Genomic DNA, 19,842 nt, shown 5'->3' with positions numbered 1-19,842 from the left:
GGAGCACGCAGGAGACTCAAACCCATGTCTCCTGGTTGACAGCAAGTGTGGCTAGCCACTGGGCTTGGCTCGAGTTAGTGATGGAGTAATATCGTGGGCCTACTTAAGAGGAAACGAGTCGGTTTTCCACTGTTTCTTCTCCGTTTTTTTTCAGATTTTGTTTTATTTTCTTTTGTTTTTTCACAGGTTTTTCTCCATTTTTTTCTCGGTTTTCATTGGTTTTTTCTTCTTTGTTTTATTTATTTATTTTTCTTCTCTGGTTTTTTCATTATTTTTTGTATTTGTTTCTTTTTATCATTATTTTCTTTTTTTGTTTGGTTTATTTTTGTTTCTTTTTTGGTTTATTGTTTTCTTTGTTTCTTTTGGTTTTCATTCTAAATTATTTGCATAAGTCAACAACTTTTTTCTAATACACCTTTAACATTTTTCCAATACAATTTTAACATTTTTAATACATGGTCAACATTTGTTCTGTACACATTTAAAAATAATCAAATGCTTGATTAACATTTTCAAATACAAAATTAAAATTTTATAATAAATGATCAACATTTTTCTATGCACATTCAACATTTTTAAAAAGCTTGATTAACATTTTCTAAATGCAATGTTAACATTTTTTTGAACACATGGTCAACTAAACACGTTTAACATTTTTACAATGCTTAATTAAAAATAAATAAATACTTGTTTGAATATTTTTCAAATATTTGACTAACATTTTTATATATATGATCAAATTAATTCATCATTTTTACACATTTAACATTCTTCAGATGCTTGATTAACATTTTTGAAATACTTGTTAACCATTTTTAAGTGCTTGATTAACATTTTTATATGCATGGTTACATATTTTGCATCATTTTTTATACATGGTCAACTTTTTTGTATATACACATTTAACATTTTCCAAATGCCTGATTAACTTGTACAACATTTTTTCAAATGCTTGATTACAAAATTTAAATACATGATCAAATTATTTCGTACACTATTTTTGTATACATTATTCGTATACGTGATAAACATTTTATCTATACACATTTAACATCTTTCAAATACTTGGTTAACATTTTTCATATGTTTTATATAGAGTGATTTTTGTAATATATTTATTTAGAACATTTGAAAGTAGAAAAAAAAAGTAAAAATAAAAATAAATAAAAACATGAAAAAAATTACAATAAGTAGACATCAGTCTCCTCTTTTACAAAGAGAAATTTCTGTAATATATTTATTTTTGCGAACTCAATTCACTCATTGAGGAACTGCTAAATGACCTAAAAGAAAAAGCTAATCCCAGAGGTCAACCTTCAACCTTTTTCTTTGAATCTCGGGAAGGCTTTCTCGGGGAAAAAGCTAATTGAGGAACTGCTAAATGACCTAAAAGAAAAAGAGGAGACTGACTCCGACCTTTCAAAGCCATATCTCATCTGGTTGATAGTACAGGACTTCTCAGGTTTCATTGGGTTTTTTTCTTTCTTTCTTTTTTTTGTTTTTCTTTATTTCTTTGTTTCTTCTCTAGCTTTTTTATTCTTTTTGCATTTGTTTCTTTGTTTTTTATTTTATTTTCTTGTTTAGTTTATATTGTTTTTTGTCTATATTTTTTATTTTCATTGTTTCTTTTGGTTTTCTTTCTATGTTTTTTTGTATATGTGAATTTTTTTTTCTAATACACCTTACATTTTTCAAATAGAAATTTAACATTTTTTAATACATGGTTAACATTTTTTGTACACATTTAAAAATAATCAAATGCTTTAATAACGTTTTCAAATAAAAGATTAAATTTTTTAATGAATGGTCAACAATTTTTTAATGAATGATTAACATTTCTTAAATACAATATTAACATTTTTTGAACACATGGTCTACTAAACACATTTAACATTTTTCAAATGCTTAACTAAAAAATTAAATATTGTTTGAATATTTTTCAAATATTTGACTAACATTTTATATACATGGTCTAAAAATTTCATCATTTTTTAATACATGTTAAACATTTTTTATACATATTTAACAGTTTTCAAATGCTTGATTAGCATTTTTGAAATACTTGTTAAGCATTTTTAAAAATCTTGATTAACATTTTTATATACAAGATTATATATTTTGCATCATTTTTTTACATAAATGGTCAACTTGTTTTCTATACACATTAACATTTTCCAAATGCTTGATTAACACTTGCACATCATTTTTTCAAATGCTTGATTACAAAATTTAAATGCATGATCAAATTGTTTTGTACACTTTTTTATAAATTATATATATACATTATAAATATTTTCTCTATACACATTTAACATTTTTTGAATACTTGGTTAACTTTTTTCAAATGTTTTATATAGAGTGATTTTTGTATATATTTATGTAGAACATTTGAAAGGACAAATAAAAGTTAATAGGAAAAGAAATAAAAAAACATGAAAGAACTAAAACAAAAAACGAGGATGTCATTCTTGCGCGGCTGAGCCGGCCTAACTCGCGCCACTCTTCAGCGAGGGTTCCTCCCGTCTCGCTGAATGCGAGATATAGGGGCGCCTCTCAGGATAGCGCGTCATGTGTGGCTTATATGAGAGAAAAAAGGAGTTAAATTCTGATAACTATGATTTTTTTTGCGGAGATAACTATGATTCTGCTACATCTGTATCTTCATTTTTTGTATTTACAAACAGATATTCTGGACTTCTTTTCAGAAAACGGTTGTGATCTTCTGATTATGCATATGGAACTACAATGAATGGGTGGATAGCTAACGGCAGTGATCCAATAATAGCAAATGTTCCACCATGTCAATGCCCGGGGATGTGATAGAGTAGATAGATATTAGGACGCTGGCACAAAGAATGAAAATGTAGGAAAGAAAGAAATAGGCCTATATCAGGCCTCTGTCACATTCCGAATCTGCTTCACCTAAGCTCAGTGCTTGCGTGCACACATCTTATGCGCGATGCGCCAAGGCGACCTCATCAAGATTGTGCCAGGTTCCCACAGAATTAATTCCATTGTAATCGTACACGCTTGTTCGTCTGGCCCACGTACCATCCATCTGTATTTGCCCACTTGTTCCATTTTCTGATGACATTGTTCTTCACCGACAGCTACTTGTGAAACTAAGCTTGCACTCCTATTAGTTCTTCAGATTTAGGCGGGAAATATGACGCGTTCGCTCAACATTTCGCTACATTCCCCACAAACTACATATGCATGTGTGCACGTTCTGTTCCTTCTCTCAGGATTCAGGAGTAAGGGCAAAGCTAGAGAACGGTGTCTGTTTGAAGTCTGAACCTTGCTTGGTCTGCACCCAAATGCTTGCAGGTGCAGCTTGCAGCTAGCTACGGAATACCGTGCGACAATGGCCACATGATTCCTGACCTTGGGGGCTCCTTTTCCCCTTGCTCCTGCCCAGCTTTGCTTCCTGCCGAGGCAATGCCATTGTCTCTGTCCCACACAAGGAACCTGGCCAGCAGTCTGCCATAATATATACGCAGCAATAGTCTACACAAGGGACCGACCATCCGTTCCTGCATTTCATCGAAGAAGATGGCTGACAATGCTGCCGAGGTGCAGCAGACACCTCAAGGTGAACACATTGCCGTTGTTCTTTTCTCGGCACAACATTCAGACTTGACTCAATGAACCTAAGCACATATATATGTATATGTTTTGATCAAACAGTTGTGGAGAAGAGCCAGGCCGCGGAGAAGAGCGAGAAGAAGGCGGAGCTGAAGCCCGATGAGGCGAAGAAGCTGATCGAGTTCATGGAGAGTAAGTACGACGAGCACGTGGCGAAGGTGGACTCGTTCGACGACTTCTACCACGCCATCTACGAGCTCATCCAGTAAGTTTTCTCCGAACCTTACATGCATTCAGTTCATGTCCATCGTGCATTCATCATCGCCGCTGAACGAACCCCCCAGGAAGTTCTGCGAGGAGCGCGGGCAGGTGCAGTACAGGATCCCGCCCAGGGAGAAGCTGCAGGAGGTGTACACGGTGAGTTAGTAGCCGCGTTCTTCAGTCCGGTCAGTACGTGTGGCTTGAATCGAGGGGGTGCTCATGTTCGTGTGGGCGTGCAGAAGCACCACAAGGCGGGGAGTGGCGAGGTGAAGCGGGAGGAGTTCGCAAAGATGAGCGGGGAGCTGGTGAAGCGGGACAGCTTCAGCTTCGGCAAGGCGACGACGGAGCTGCTCATGTTCCTGTTCGGCGCGCCCATGTGCGCGCTGGTGGCCAAGCGGGTCCTGCCGGGGCTGGGATGGCTCTCCGACGACACCGTCATTCCGCTCGCCACCTCCGGCGCCGTCGCCTTCCTTGTCCACACCAAAAAGCTCTGATCGATCGATCATGTCTCAACCGAGTGATTGTATATGGATATATGTGGCAGTAAAATAATGCGATGGCTCGGCTCAAATACTGATGCGAGAACAAATTCAACTGCAGTAATTGACTAGTAAACAAGAGTATCAGACTGCTGGGTTTTTTCTACGTATTTGTAATAAAAAGAATGGCGGCCAACGAAGGTTAGCTGGACGGGTAGAATAGTAATACTCCAAAGGCAAGGCACAAACACACGGGGAACCCAGGGGAGTGGCGTGTCCAACCACCGAAAATAGAGACCAGGAAGAAAAAAGGCACACCACTCTATATTTAAAAAATATAGTACTTACATACAAAGTTAAAACATTCTGAAAATGTTTTTGAACAAACCTGACCTTCTATTGTACTTGTTTAAAAAATCACAAAAATAAAACTCCCGTTGACAAAATTCTCAGTCAAAATAGTGTGAATAGTGACCTATAATGGCAATAAATTTTATTTTTTTGCCCTAAAGTCAACACTGGTTTTTTATTCATGAAAATTTAAATAGTAGTACAAAAGAAAGTCAAGTTTATTCTAAAACAACCTCTCAACTTGTTTTGCTTTTATTTTACGAGAATGCTATTTTCCTGCCGACTGGCAATTAGCGACAGGCACGTACGAGCCGTTGGATCCGCTTCTCGCGCTCGATAAACCGCTTGTTCAGTTCTAGCGCGTGAAAAAAGCTACCGAAAAATAAAATGAAGCACCAATAGGAGTCGAACCCACAACCAATTGGATGAAGCCCTCTACACGCAACCAACCGGTACATATAAATGTTCTGTTTTCCTACTAGTTTAACAGGATTTTATACCTTATTTAATGAGAGTGGGAAAGAAAAACAACATTGCCTTTGACCTAGAGACAAAACCATCTAGTCCAGGTTTTGTAAGGGCTGATGCATCATGTTGTATTTATCTCTCTTTTTGTAGTGATGAACATTTTTCTAGTGAAATAAACATTCCGCTCACATAGAATGAAGTTTTTTTCTCATGTGTCGTCAAGAAAAAAAAGTTTGTTTTGAAATATCCCCTGATAAATTCTTTGTAATGAGTTTGATAATTTATGCACCACAAATCTGATAGCTTACATACAAACATCGTTAACTTTTTGACCTAGAAAAAACCATTGAAAACATATTTCTCGATAACTTCTGTGTAAATAGTGTGGTAATACACGTGTCGCATACCCGATAACTTACATCTCAATATCATGGTAACTTTTATGCCAATGGAAATTTTCTTTAAACATACCCCTGATAAATTTTGTGTAAGTAGCGTGGTAACTTACGTACTACATACCTGCTAAATTAGGTACAAACACCATGGTATTTTTGCACCATGAGGGGGGGGGGGGGGGCTAACATCTATGTAAAAATAGGATGGTAAAATACACAGCGTAGATCTGATAACTAATGTATGGACATCGTGATAACTTTTTAACTGAGGAAAATTGTTCAAAACATAACCCCACTAAGTTATGTGTAAATAGCATTGCAATACGCACCACATACCTGATAAGTTATGGACAAACACCGTTGTAACTTTTGACCTAGTGGATAAAAGTTGTTGAAACATACATATGATAAGTTATTTGTAAGTAGCGTGGTAAGTTACATATTGTAGACCTGCTAAATTAGGTACAAACACCATGATAACTTTGAACCGGAAGAAAAAAATCGTTGCAAAGATACCCCCGGTAACATAAGTGTAAATAGCATGGTAAATTATACAGCGCGGAGCTGATAACTCATGTACGAATACCATGGTAACCTTTTTGACCCTCAGAAAAAAGTTGTTGAAAATATATCCCAGTAAGTTTTGCGTAAATAGCATGGTTTTTTTTAACGCATTACAGACCTGATAACTTATGCGCAAGCCCCCGATAATTCTGACTCGGAGATATTTTTATTAAAAATATACCCCGATAACATGATAATTTACACGTCACACACCTGATAACTTACGTGTGAACACCCCGGTAACTTTTGTTTCCGTTAAAATAAGTGCAGAAACATCCCCCGATAAATTCTAGATAACTAGTATAACATGAGTGGCATGGAGACACCATATATCCATCCATGAATATTGTGCAGTACATAAATCCAGGGGGAAAAACTGAAAAAGCATGTTTCCTGTACTATACGTAGAAAACAAATGTCTTAATCTAATCACTAGCTCAATCTAGTCCGAGTGGTTGCAAGCTACTGTGGGCTATCAAGAGGTAGTGTGTTCAAATCCCACTTCCGCCAATTATTTTTATTGCGCTAGAAGAAAAAAAAATCCGCAGTGGATCGATGTAGCGCCAGGAAAATTGGAGCGAAGTGGATCGTACGTGGGCGGAATCGTCCGGATTTGTCGCTGACGACCACGAGTCGACTGGTCGTTAGCACAGTCCTTTATTTTATTTATTAAAAATATCTCATATGAGGTGCACATACACCCAAAACAAAAGGGTATTTCCCCACCACCCATGCAAGACATGGCGACATGCAGGCAAAGGGTATTTCCCCGGAATTGGCCTTGGCTGCCATGCGCGCCACGGAGAGGTCATGGCCGAATGGGGGTAGAAGAAAAAAAATCCGCAGTGGATCGATGTAGCGCCAGGAAAATTGGAGCGAAGTGGATCGTACGTGGGCGGAATCGTCCGGATCTGTCGCTGACGACCACGAGTCGACTGGTCGTTAGCACAGTCCTTTATTTTATTTATTAAAAATATCTCATATGAGGTGCACATACACCCAGAACAAAAGGGTATTTCCCCACCACCCATGCAAGACATGGCGACATGCAGGCAAAGGGTATTTCCCCGGAATTGGCCTTGGCTGCCATGCACGCCACGGAGAGGTCATGGCCGAATGGGGGTAGAGGTGGGAGCTAGCTTTTGGAGAGAGAGAGAGGGGGGGGGGGGCAGTGGTGAATCCTGAAAATCAACTTTGGGTGTTCAAATTTTCTGTTCACCCTAACAAGAAAGCCATTTTTTCTTCATTCTAACAGATTTATTTCCCCTACCTAAAGAGAAATCAAATGGTGAGCTATAGAAACTATATCTCTTGATGGAATCTAAAAAATTAGGGGTTTTCGTAAATATAAATGAATTTTCAAATTGGGGAATAGGCTGCCGTGTTGTTGTCCCCTCTCTAGCATCAACGACCGTAGCCTGCTCCTTTGTACGAGTGCTGACTATTGGGCTACTTGGGTTGCAGGGAGATGACCACCCAGATGCGCTTTTACAAGTTTGAGGTTTGAGCTTGGTTTGGACGAGAAAATACTACCTATACAGGTCAACAATAACACAAGTGATATGTATTTTCTTAGAGAAAAGGCTCAAAAGCCTGGCTTTGAATTAACAAAGCCATCAGCCAGCCAGGAGGACCAATCACATAGGATTGCATAGAGGAAATAACTAAAAAACAGGAAAAAGAAAGAAAGAAAAACAGCTGATACAAAGCGCTGGACAGAACAGCTCAAAGGCAACAGCAGCTGCAAGGAACAAGCAGCGCTAATGCCATCACCCTACACTAGGACCAACACCTGAGGGAAGCTATGGTCTTGAATTAAGGCACCACCGAGGACGCATCGTGCCCTTGTCCAAACTCAAAAGACCGCCATATGCAAGAAACAAGTGTCTTCGCCGCCACAGAGGGCCACAACCCTCTCGTCCTAGCTCGTAGGACACCGCACCGACGACAAGCGAAGCGAATCACCCAGATCCCACTTGGACTTGGACACCATGGCTGCCAAGGAGAGGAGCAAACTCGGGACAAACTCCGTCGAGATGCCATCACCGCCACCGACTTAGCCACAACGCAGGACGAAAACCGTTGGGGGCAGCCGCAAGTGAATAAGGCCGGCACAAGCCGCCGGCCACCACCACCAAAACCACCACTGCACACCCGGCACCACTGCTATCCCCGGACGACGCCTCCAACAAGGAATACGACGTCGCAGCGCCATCGCTGCCCAAACAGGGGACCAAGGTCTTCACTACTAAGCAGGAGCCAGGAAGAGGAGGAGGGGAACCTCACCGAAGCCTCCAAGGAGGGGTTCGGCACCAAAGGTGTAGACTTCGTTGTGGCCGCCGCGCTAGCCAAGGGGTTACCCCGGTTCCCACTCACAGCCTCGAGCTCCCAACAACCCGAGCCAAAGGACAGCACCAAGGGGGACGCCGGCCACTGAAATCAGAAGGGGATCAAGCAGATCGGGCAAGATGAGGCGTGCCTTCTTCACAAGATGCTGATGCGGTCCGCAAGGAGACCACCGCGTCGCGACCCACGCCCGCTGCCCCCTTGCTACCCGCGCAGCCAAGATGACAGCCATCCAGTGCCCACCGGCGCCACCTGCCGAGGGATCCATGCCGGGCTCCCATCCGGGCCGCCGCCCCGGCGCCCTAGGCCCTCTACGAGATGCGGAGCAGCCAGATCCCCGCCGCCACCATCATAGATGACGCGCACGCGAGCCGGGGGCGCACCTCAGGCGGCGGCGGAGTGGAAGGGGAGTGGGTAAGGGGGGTGGCGGCGCTAGGGTTGAGAACCCTCGAGTCGCCTCGGAGAGACGAAGCGAGGGTCGAGGGAGTCTGGTGAGTCACAAGTGATATGTATGTACAGTATATTAGTACTACATATACAATTTTCTTATAGAGAATGAAGAGAAAGAGAAAGGAAGTGAGCACAGAGGAGAAGACCACGGACAATTATTTTGGTTGGTAATATTAGCAGCGTTTCTGTCGAGGAGCGCTGCCGGTACATAGATCCACCACCTTTGCGACGTGCACTTGACAAGGATGTTGCTAATATTTAACATGCTAGCAACGTTTGTATAGCATGAACACTGCTAATAGACCTATCGCTAGCGACATTTCATTTCACTAGTAAGCTTGCACGTGCAACACATAATAACACAATAGACGGGTCTAAGGAAAAGATGGCCGTCCGCATTGCACTCAGCCGCGCCCGTGGGCCGGGAATCAATCGTGTCCGCCCAAATGGTGCATGGTCCGACGTGCAACATGTCGTCGTTGGCTCACCGAAGGTGGTGCTCTTCGTCTGGCGTCGAACGCTGTGCCAGACGCACATCCCCTTTGTTGGCGTGCCAATGACAAGGCCATCCGTGGACCGTACACTGAGTGTATAGTGCGGCGTGCCCTTCATGCGAGGCTGAGGGCGCGGAGGCCGTGGCGACCCTCGCAATTGACGTTGACGAGGCGGAGTCGCACTCTCCGGCGCCTCCACGGATGGCCTGCAACCCGGGTAGCACAGCCGCACCATGGTGGCCGTGTCGGCATCCCCCGAGCACGATGGATCCATCGTGGACCTCACTTCGATTGGCAACATCACTAGTAGAAAAGGGCCATTTGTCTCGGTTCGTAAGGCCCATTTGTCCCGGTTGGGAAACCGGGACTAAAGGGTCAGTACTAAAGCCCTACACCTTTAGTCCCGGTTCTAACACCAATCGGGACAGATGGGGCTCCACGTGGCCGCTGTGGCTTGCCCTGGCAGAGGGGGGGGGGGGCTTTCGTCCCGGTTGGTAACACCAACCGGGACCAATAAGCTACCACGCGTCAGCATTTCAGGGGCTAGGGTTTTTGTTTTTTTTCTGAAGGGGGGGGGGGGGGTTTGTATGGTTAATTTTGGGGGTTTCATATATTGTGTTAGGTAGCTAATTAATTAATAGAGAGAAGTGTCCTCTCTATCTCCGTGCTTGGTCGACGCTACATACTATACGTATAGAGAGGCCCTCGACACGCTAGCTAGTAAGCAAATGAAGAAACCATTAAATACAGAAGTTCTTCATGACATATTCATACAGAGAGAAGTGATATCGACCTCTCCTTCCTCGAGAGATTGGTCAACAACAAGTTTTTGTATATCTATCTGGCGCTACTGGCTACATATATACAATATTAAGATCTCTTTGAATATAATCCCCTAATTATATATGAAGTCAGCTTCCAAATGGTATTCTCCGGCTTTATTGATGACGTGGTCAAGAAGAATCGCCAATTCCTCTTGAATTGCTTTGATGCGATCTGTGGTAGGAGTTCATCCCGCATCTCCACATCTAATTTTGAAGAAGGGGGTCAATACATATATATGAATGAAACTTAACACAAATGATGGTAATATAATGAAATTGTGAATATTATTGCTTACGCACATCAAATTGTCTTTTAGAGTAGCCCGGGTTTTTTTGCAAGTTGCGTTGTAGATGAACTCACAAACGTAGTATCCACAGTAATCATTCCCTTTTCCTGCCACAAGCACTTTATAAGAAATAGAGGTCAATCGAACTGATGATGAAGCATTATAAATGGCATTGATGAAAGTAGCTAGAATCAACAGGATCGAGATGCGCAGAAGTAGCTAGCTTGTACTACTTACTTTCAGGTATGTCCATCGCAGCCCCCCCCCCACCCCCGCCCGCGCCAGCCTGCGTCCATCGCAGCTCCCCCGGCAGTCCCGGAGCTTGTGCGGCGAATACTTTCCAAACCCTGCGAGACAAAGAAAACAATTACTTGATATCAGGAAATGAACAAAAAGTTGCCGATATGGTGCGATAATGATCGATTGAACTTACTTCTCGAGCATTTTACTCATGTCCGTATAGGTCTCGGGAGATTTTCGTCTTGAGTCTAAGACGGTTACTAGTCCCTGCTAAAGCTTAATCTCCAGGAGAATATAGTGGAAGCTGCGCATGCATGCATAACTCATCAATTACATTACAATAACCTCGAGTAATAAGGGAAATCGAATATGCACAAGACAGTAACACTCACTTGAAGTTGTAAGGAAAGAGTATTTTATCTTTGTTTTGATTTTGAAGCAACGATTTGAGCAAGTTGGCCTCGGTTTCTTCGGCATCAAATTTAATCGTATATTCATCTATGAGATTTGTGTTAATGAACCCAATATCATAGATTTCTTCTTTTCTGCATTCAACGATCTTCAATCTGCATAATATAGTGAGGATAATTATATATACATGCAATGAAAGAGCTGAGCTATATATAGAGAGACTTAATGATAAAAGTAGTACTTACAGACAGTAGCAAGTGACCGTTAATTTATCGAGGGTCTTTTGATTAAACCACTCAAAGAACTCCTCAAATGGAACAGACAACAGTTCAATTCCAACGAGGTCGTGCTCCTCTTTAACTCTGAGCGTCAAAGTATCCTTCCCCCAGACTCATTGCATGTTTTCATGTACCAATCATGGAATCTTCGCATCATCGTTCTCAGAGTAATTCCATCTCTGACGAGAGGCTTCCCGTACTGGTATTTGTGTTCGTCCACCTCCATTATATCATAATGTGCATCGTCGGGTAGGTAATCTCCAAGATTGGTATAACCGGGCACCATCCTCGGATCGTTAGCGACGATATCTAGACACCTTGAGCGGGGGTTACGATTGGTTCGCTTGTTCGCCGAGCTGGGCAATTTTTTCCCAGCTCGTCGTTCTGCTAACCTTCAATCACTGATAGTACTTCCGGACCGCTCCGCTTCGATAAATGACTTTCCAATAATGCGCTCATAGTTGGTTTTCGGCGGAGACTATGGTGGTTTCTTCAGGGCATCGAGTGTGCGCTTTGCTTTCACCGGATCTATCTTCTCCTCCGGAGGTGGATGTTTCTTTGCTTTCACCGCTTCAAAGAAGTCCCTCACTTCGGCTTCCATGATCTTCTTGTTTTCCTTCCCGGACCTCTCATATAGTAACTTCTCTAGAGGCTTTAGAGATGGACCAAATCTGAATTGCCTCCCGCCTCTGGTTGTACTGCTAGATGCCGGAGCAGACGGAGCGGTTGCGGCTGTCTTCTTTGCTTGCTTACGAGGCGGAGGAGAACGAGTACGACGCGCCAGAGCAGCCGGAGCGTCGGTGGGTCTCTTCCGCCCTTGCTGACGAGGCGGAGAAGGAGGAGGCTGGCTGCTCGGGTGCGCCGGCGCAGGCGGAGAAGGAGGCGGAGTGCCGCCACGCGCCGAAGAAGGAGGCAGAGTGCCCTGATCACTCGGCGGAGGAGGAGGCGGAGGAGAAGGCAGAGTGCCCTAACTCGCCGGAGGAGGAGGAGGCGGAGGCGGAGGCGTCCAGTTCGGAAGGTTGATGAGCTCCTTCCGCCATAGGCATGGAGTCTTCAGAGCAGAACCCAGCCGAGTCTCCCCTTCACCGGTAGGGTGGTCAAGCTCGAGGTCCTCAAATCCCTCCGTTATTTCGTCCACCGTCACTCTAGCATATCCTTCTGGAATTGGACGGCAGTGAAAAGTTGCGCCGGGTTCAGGAGGTCGAACAGAGCCGACAGCCGCCTTGACTTTGAAGTTCTGCCATTCCGTCATAAGGTGGCAATGTTGAGACTCCATGATAGCATCCACGGGGAGCTAGTAGGAACCGTGAAGACAGGCTCCAGCTGAAGTAGCTCGGTGGAAGCCACGCTGCTTCTCTGCTGAGATGGCGGGGTAGCTTCGGCAGATCGCTTGCTGTGAACTGCATCTCGTTCCTCTAGCGCTTGCACCCTTGCGTGGAGCTTCTGCAGTTCGGTTTGCTCCACTTTCTTCCTCCTCTCCTGGCATTTGTAACCACCTGCGTCCGAAAACCCAGCCTTCCACGGAACGGAGCCTGCGTGCCTCGTGTCCGCCCAGGGTGCTCAGGATTCCCGAGGGCCATTGTGAGCTTCATTCTCTCTGTCTGGAACGAACGTCCCTTGCTGCGCTGCGACGATATACTCCTAAAGCTTCATGACGGGTATTCGCATTTTCTCGTTCGTCAAAATGCACTTCCTTGTTATAGGGTCCAAGCTTCCACCAACCCTGAAGAACCAAGTCCGACAACGGTCTGGCCAGTGCAATGTCTCTGGTTTGACCCCTTTATCAAGCAGGTCATTCTCAGCCTTGGCCCACAACGGCCGGGCTTTGAGGTAGCCACCTGACCCCGTGTGATGGTGATCCTCCTTCTTCGCAGCATTTATCTTGTTTGTCGCTGACATCTTCTTACTCTTATCCGATGTCTTGTGGGCCACAAATGCGTCCCAGTGATCTCTGATCTTCTCATACCGGCCGGTGAATTCTGGTGTCTCTTCTTTGTCGACAAACGTTGTTTTCAACTCATTCTTCCACCTCCTGAATAGTTCTGCCATCTTCTTAAGAGTATAAGACTTGATCAATGGCTCTCTAACTGGCTTCTCCGGATCCTCCTCTGGCGGTAGGGTGAAATTTGCCTTCAACGTGGTCCAAAGATCATCTTTCTGCATATCGTTGACATAAGACACCTCAGGTTCTTCCTTCTTAGGCTTACACCATTGGTGGATGCTGATCGAGATCTTGTCCCTAACAAGAACCTCGCACTGAGCAGCAAATGCTTCCTTGGTTCGGATGGGTTCAATCGGTTGGCCATCGCGCACGATTGTTGTGATCGTGAACCTTTCATTTGGGCGCAACTTTTTCTTCGGGCCTCGTTTCTTTACCGAAGTTGTGCTCGATCCGGAGGGCTAGAAAAAAGAAGAAAGATGAGAGTTAATATGTGTACATACCAAAACAATGAAGGCATCAATTAGCTAGTCAGCACAGGCTTAATTAATATATATACCTAGCCGGACTCTGTTCGGTCACCGAAGCCGTCATCACGATCTCCTTCTTGCATCGGCATTCGGTCACCGGAGCCATCATAATCATGTCCTTCCTCCTCCATAGTTCGATAATTGTGGCTTGCTTCACCCTCTCCTTCCAGACCATCGGTGTCGTTGAGATACGCCATGACATCACCTCCGGCTGCGATTATGTCGCCCAACACCTCTTCTGCGGCCTCATCTCGGCCATGCTCCATAGTTTCTGCAAATATTGCAACATGGCAATTATTATACAAACATGACAGATGGATATATTAGTGGCAAACGTAGACCTAGCTAGTAATCACAACAAGGAATCATATTAGTGGCCTTGACGCTTTTCTAGGGTTTGGGGTGGCCTCGGCAACGCTTCTAGGGTTCGGGGTGGCCTCGACGACAACGCTCTTTTAACTTGGTAAATTTGGGTGGCCTCGGCAGCGCTTCTAGGGTTTGGATCAACTTGTGCACATCCATAATGGGGGCATTCTTGATAAATCTGGACCCTCGACCACTGGACGACCCCTGACCCTCGACCCCCTCATGTCACGTTTGTGTAGTGTCAAAGGATTCAACAAAACCATGTCTTCATCATTAGGCGAAAGTAACGGGCGCATGATGGTACGAAGTTCTGCAAAGTTGTTCTGGAACAAAGTCCCAGCTAGGATAATTCGCTTTTTCATACAAAGTTCAGCAAGTGCCTTCCGAATATCGCTATTTGGAAGGCATTTGCTGAAATTCGTACAAAAGGCGAATTATTCTATCTGGAACTCCGTTCCAAAACAACTTTGCACAACTTCGTACCATCATGCCCCGGTTACTTTCGGCTAATGATGAAGCCATGGATTTCTTCAATACTTTGACACTAGGCAACCTCTCGACCCCTCGACAACCCTCGAACCCTCGGTGACCCTCGAACCTCTACCCTAGTTCCCGACCCTCGCACCCTGAACCCTCGGTGACCCTCGAACCTCTACCCTAGTTCCCGACCCTCGCCCCTCGAACCCTTGGTGACCCTCGAACCTCTACCCTATAGTTCCCGACCCTCGCCCCTCGAACCCTCGGCGAGCCCCCATGTCGAAGTTATCGGGGAGGGGGTATATCGACCCCCACCCTCATGTAAGAAGAGGAAAAAAGATCGAAGAAGAAAAAAGAGGAGAAGAAGAAAGGAATAGAGGAGAAGATCGAAGAAAAAAGAAGAAGAAAAAGAGGAGAAGAAGAAAGGAATAGAGGAGAAGAAGAAGAAAATAGAATGTTCTATTTTTTCTTCTTCTCCTCTATTCCTTTCTTCTTCTTCTTCTCTTTTTTCTTCTTTTTTTTCTCTTCTTATTTTTTTCCTCTCCTCTTCTTCTCCTTTCTTCTTCTCCTTCTTCATCTTCTTATTTTCCTTTTGCCACTCCTTATTTTTCTTCTTCTTCTTCCTTCTTTCTTCTTCCTCTTTTCTTCCTTGTCCTTATTTTACTTTTTCCTCTGCACTAACCTAAAATCGATATCTACTAATTGACAACCTAAATAAAAAAATTAATACATATATGAAAAAACATCATAGGAAAAAACATCATATGCACAAAAAACATCGTATGAACATGATATGAAAAAACATCATATCAACATCATCACATATATGAAAAAAACATTGGAAGGCCGGCGGACCGTGGGGTGGCACAGCGGCGTCCGGGCAGCGGTGGCGCGGGGCGGTGATGGGTTGGGGCGGCGTCGGGGCGACGAGGGGCGGGGACGGCGGCGGGGCGGCGTGGGGAGGTCACAGCGACCGCGCGGGGTGGCGCGCGGCGACGGCGTCGGGGCGGCGCGGGGCGCGCGGACGGCGTCTGGGCGACGGGCGGCGTCGATGAGCTCGGCGTCGTCGGGCGGGGGGGAACTGAATTCGTGAAGTTTCTAAGTGCTACCTTATATAGCCAGAGCATTGGTCCCGGTTCGTGGCACCAACCGGGACCTATGCCCCCCTTTAGTCCCGGTTGGTGCCACCAACCGGGACCAAAGGTCTCTTTTCAGCAGCCCAAAGGGCGGGAAGTAGACGCCTTTGGTCCCGGTTGGTGCCACCAACCGGGACCAAAGGGTGCATTGGTCCCGATTCGTGCAACCGGGACCAATGCACCCCTTTAGTCCCGGTTGGTGCCACCAACCGGGACCAAAGGCCTTGTGCAGCCTCACGTCAAAAGTTTAGTCCCACCTCGCTAGCTGAGAGAGCTCAAGAGTGGTTTATAAGCGCTGTTGCTCCAACCCTCTCGAGCTCCTCTCAACTGCAGGCTTTCGGCCCTAATCTGTCACTTGTGCCTGTGGGCCTACTGGGCATGTTGGGGGCTTGAATCCTGGCCCATGGTTGGGTTTCTAGTCGTATTCAGGCCGTGCTAGCCCAGTAGGTGGCATTTTTTTTGTTTTCTTTGTTGCTTTATTTATTTTATATTTCGTTTCTACATACAACAAAATACTTATTGTTGTTATTTTTATTTATTTTATTTAAATTTTATTTATTTTTCTTTATTAAAGTTTATTTTGTTTCTACTTATTTATTTTATTAAGTTATTTTATTTTATTTTATTTTATTTTGTTTCTACTTATTTATTTTATTTTATTTTTGTTTCTACTTATCTATTTTATTTCTACTTATTTATTTTATTTTTTTGAATAGAAAATACTTTGATAATTTTAGTTGCAAAAAATTTATATAATTTTAGTTTCAATAATACTAGAGATTTATAAAACTTTTTAGTTGATTCCTTTTGGTATTAGCGTTTCATTAAATTTTTCTAGTTCATTCTTTTTTCTATTAGAGTTTCTTTAAAGTTTTCTAGTTCATTATTTTTGCTACTCCCTCCGTTCACTTTTGTAAGTCATTTTAGACAGCTCAAAATGGGTTGTTTTGTACATTGTCTGAAATGTCTTCAAGGTCTTATAAAAGTGAACCGAGAGAGTATTAGACTTTCATAAAAGTTTTCCAGGTCATTTTTTATATTAGTTCATACTTGAGCTAAATGACCCTGAAATTGAAAAGTGCTTCAGATGAACTCTGAAGAGGTTGAAAATTGGCATTGTATCATCATTTTACCCACATAGCATGTGCTAAAAAGTAGAGAGGGTTAAAGAAAAACCTAGATGCACTTCGTGTACAAAATGGACAATCTCTTTCGAAGTATCAGGGTTTCGGACGAAAGCTCATCTGTTACAAATGGATTTAATTTTTTTGAACTCCAGACTTTTTGTGTGTGCAAAATGCACCATTCAAAGCCACATCATCAATTTTCCATCCTTTCTGACTTCATTTGTTATTTTTCATGCATTTACTGATTTTTTTTCCAGCTATATGACCCTGAAAATGAAAAGCACTACAAATGAACTCTGAAAAAGTTGGAAGTTGGCATGGTATCATCATAAGGAAATTCATCTGTTACATTGATATTCTAGATCAAAGGCATCATCATAATATTTGTGGAGAGAAAATTCTTCACTTTTTCTTCGCTTGTGTCCTTTGTTTATTGCACCGTAACCATGGATAATCTTCATTGTTTATCAGGGTGCCTGGGTCAGCCTTGACTTTGAAGGGAGGAATTTCATGAAACTTTTCATAATCTTCGGACATGTCTGTCTTGCCCTCCACTCCCACGATGTCTCTTTTTTCTGAAAGAACTATGTGGCGCTTTGGCTCATCGTATGATGTATTCGCTTCCTTATCTTTTCTTTTTCTCAGGTTGGTAGACATGTCCTTCACATAGAAAACATGCGCCACATCGTACCCAAGATTGTTCAAATCCACTGTTGTCATTCCGTACTGTGGGTCTACCTGTACCCCGCCTCCTGACAGATTGACCCATTTACACTTAAATAAAGGGACCTTAAAATCATGTACGTAGTCAAGTTCCCATATGTCCACTATGTAACCATACTATGTTTCCTTTTCCTTATTGGTTGTTGCATCAAAGCGAACACGCTGTTTTGGTTGGTGCTCTTTTAATCTTGGGTGATCGTGTAAAATGTATTCTCATTTATCTCGTATCCTTTGTAAGTCAATACAGTCGAAGATGGTCCCCTGGACAACAGTACAGCTCATCACAAATAGTGTTGTCACCTCTGAGGCGTGTTTCCAACCAACTACTGAAAGTCCTAATGTGTTCAAATGTAATCCAGTCATCACATTGCTTCGGGTGTTTGGAGCATAGACTGTTCTTGTGTTCATTGACATACGGGGTCACCAAGGTAGAGTTCTGTAGAACTGTGTAGTGTGCTTAAGAGCAAGAATGCCCGTCCCTGCATATTATTGAGTCCACTCCAAGCGTGCCTTTTCCAGTCAGTCTCCCCTCATACCGTGATTTAGGGAGACCTATCTTCTTAAGGCTAGGAATGAAGTCAACACAAAACCCAATGACATCCTCTGTTTGATGGCCCATGGAGATGCTTCCTTCTGTCCTAGCACGGTTACGGACATATTTCTTTAGGACTCCCATGAACCTCTCAAAGGGGAACATATTGTGTAGAAATACGGGGCCCAGAATGACAATCTCGTCGACTAGATGAACTAGGACGTGCGTCATGATATTGAAGAAGGATGGTGGGAACACCAGCTCGAAACTGAGAAGACATTGCGCCACGTCACTCCTTAGCCTTGGTATGATTTTTGGATCGATCACCTTCTGAGAGATTGCATTGAGGAATGCACATAGCTTCATAACAGCTAATCAGACATTTTCTGGTAGAAACCCCCTCAATGCAACCAGAGCAGTTGCGTGATAATCACGTGGCAGTCAAGAGACTTTAGGTTCTGGAACTTTTTCTCTGGCATATTGATACGTCTTCAACGTATCTACTTTTCCAAACACTTTTGCCCTTGTTTTGGACTCTAACTTGTATGATTTGAATGGAACTAACCCGGACTGACGCTGTTTTTAGCAGAATTGCAGTGATGTTGTTTTATGTGCAGAAAACAAAAGTTCTCAGAATGACCTGAAACTCCACGAGATATCTTACAATAAATAATAAAAAATCCTCACCAAAGATGAAGACCAGGGGGCCCACACCCTTCTCACGAGGGTGGGGGGCACCCCCCTAGGGCGCGCCCCCTACCTCGTGGGCCCCCTGGAGCCCCCCCGACTCCAACTCCAACTCTATATAACTGCTTTCGGGGAGAAAAAAATAGGGGAGAAGAAATCATCGCGTTTTACGATACGGAGCCGCCGCCAAGCCCACAAACCTCTCGGGAGGGCTGATCTGGAGTCCGTTCGGGGCTCCGGAGAGGGGGAATTGTCGCCGTCGTCATCATCAACCATCCTCCATCACCAATTTCATGATGCTCACCGCCGTGCATGAGTAATTCCATCGTAGGCTTGCTGGACGGTGATGGGTTGGATGAGATTCACCATGTAATCCAGTTAGTTTTGTTAGGGTTTGATCCCTAGTATCCACTATGTTCTGAGATTGATGTTGCTATGACTTTGCTATGCTTAATGCTTGTCACTAGGGCCCGAGTGCCATGATTTCAAATATGAACCTATTATGTTTTCATCAATATATGAGAGTTCTAGATCCTATCTTGCAAGTCTATAGTCACCTATTATGTGTTATGTTCCGTTAACCCCGAAGTGACAATAATCGGGATACTTACCGGTGATGACCGTAGTTTGAGGAGTTCATGTATTCACTATGTGCTAATGCTTTGTTCCAGTTCTCTATTAAAAGGAGGCCTTAATATCCCTTAGTTTCCATTAGGACCCCGCTGCCACGGGACGATAGGACAAAGGATGTCATGCAAGTTCTTTTCCATAAGCACGTATGACTATATTCGGAATACATGCCTACATTACATTGATGAATTGGAGCTAGTTCTGTGTCACCCTATGTTATGACTGTTATATGATGAATAGCATCCGGCATAATTATCCATCA

The 19,842-nt window shown here is 43.6% G+C and overlaps 1 protein-coding gene across 1 annotated transcript; it reads left to right on the top strand.

Moving 5' to 3' along the window:
* Window positions 1-3,434: 3,434 nt before the first annotated feature.
* On the top strand, window positions 3,435-4,469 carry LOC125549352. The gene is made up of 4 exons (XM_048712790.1): window positions 3,435-3,592; window positions 3,688-3,850; window positions 3,930-4,002; window positions 4,086-4,469. Exons 1-4 carry the CDS (start codon window positions 3,553-3,555, stop codon window positions 4,338-4,340), a joined length of 531 nt encoding a protein of 176 aa, XP_048568747.1. The 5' UTR covers window positions 3,435-3,552; the 3' UTR covers window positions 4,341-4,469.
* Window positions 4,470-19,842: the final 15,373 nt, after the last annotated feature.

Source organism: Triticum urartu, chromosome 3 (assembly GCF_003073215.2).
Source record: "Triticum urartu cultivar G1812 chromosome 3, Tu2.1, whole genome shotgun sequence".
In the NCBI taxonomy this organism is placed as follows: Eukaryota; Viridiplantae; Streptophyta; class Magnoliopsida; order Poales; family Poaceae; genus Triticum; species Triticum urartu.
This window is presented reverse-complemented; position numbering and strand designations above follow the sequence as displayed.

What these genes read in the sequence shown, in the direction of transcription:
- LOC125549352 (XM_048712790.1), top strand. Translation starts at nt 3,553, where the DNA reads ATGGCTGACAATGCTGCCGAGGTGCAGCAGACACCTCAAG. An exon ending in GGTGCAGCAGACACCTCAAG is followed by an intron (nt 3,593 to 3,687) that starts GTGAACACATTG and finishes TTGATCAAACAG; the next exon opens with TTGTGGAGAAGAGCCAGGCC. An exon ending in GCCATCTACGAGCTCATCCA is followed by an intron (nt 3,851 to 3,929) that starts GTAAGTTTTCTC and finishes CGAACCCCCCAG; the next exon opens with GAAGTTCTGCGAGGAGCGCG.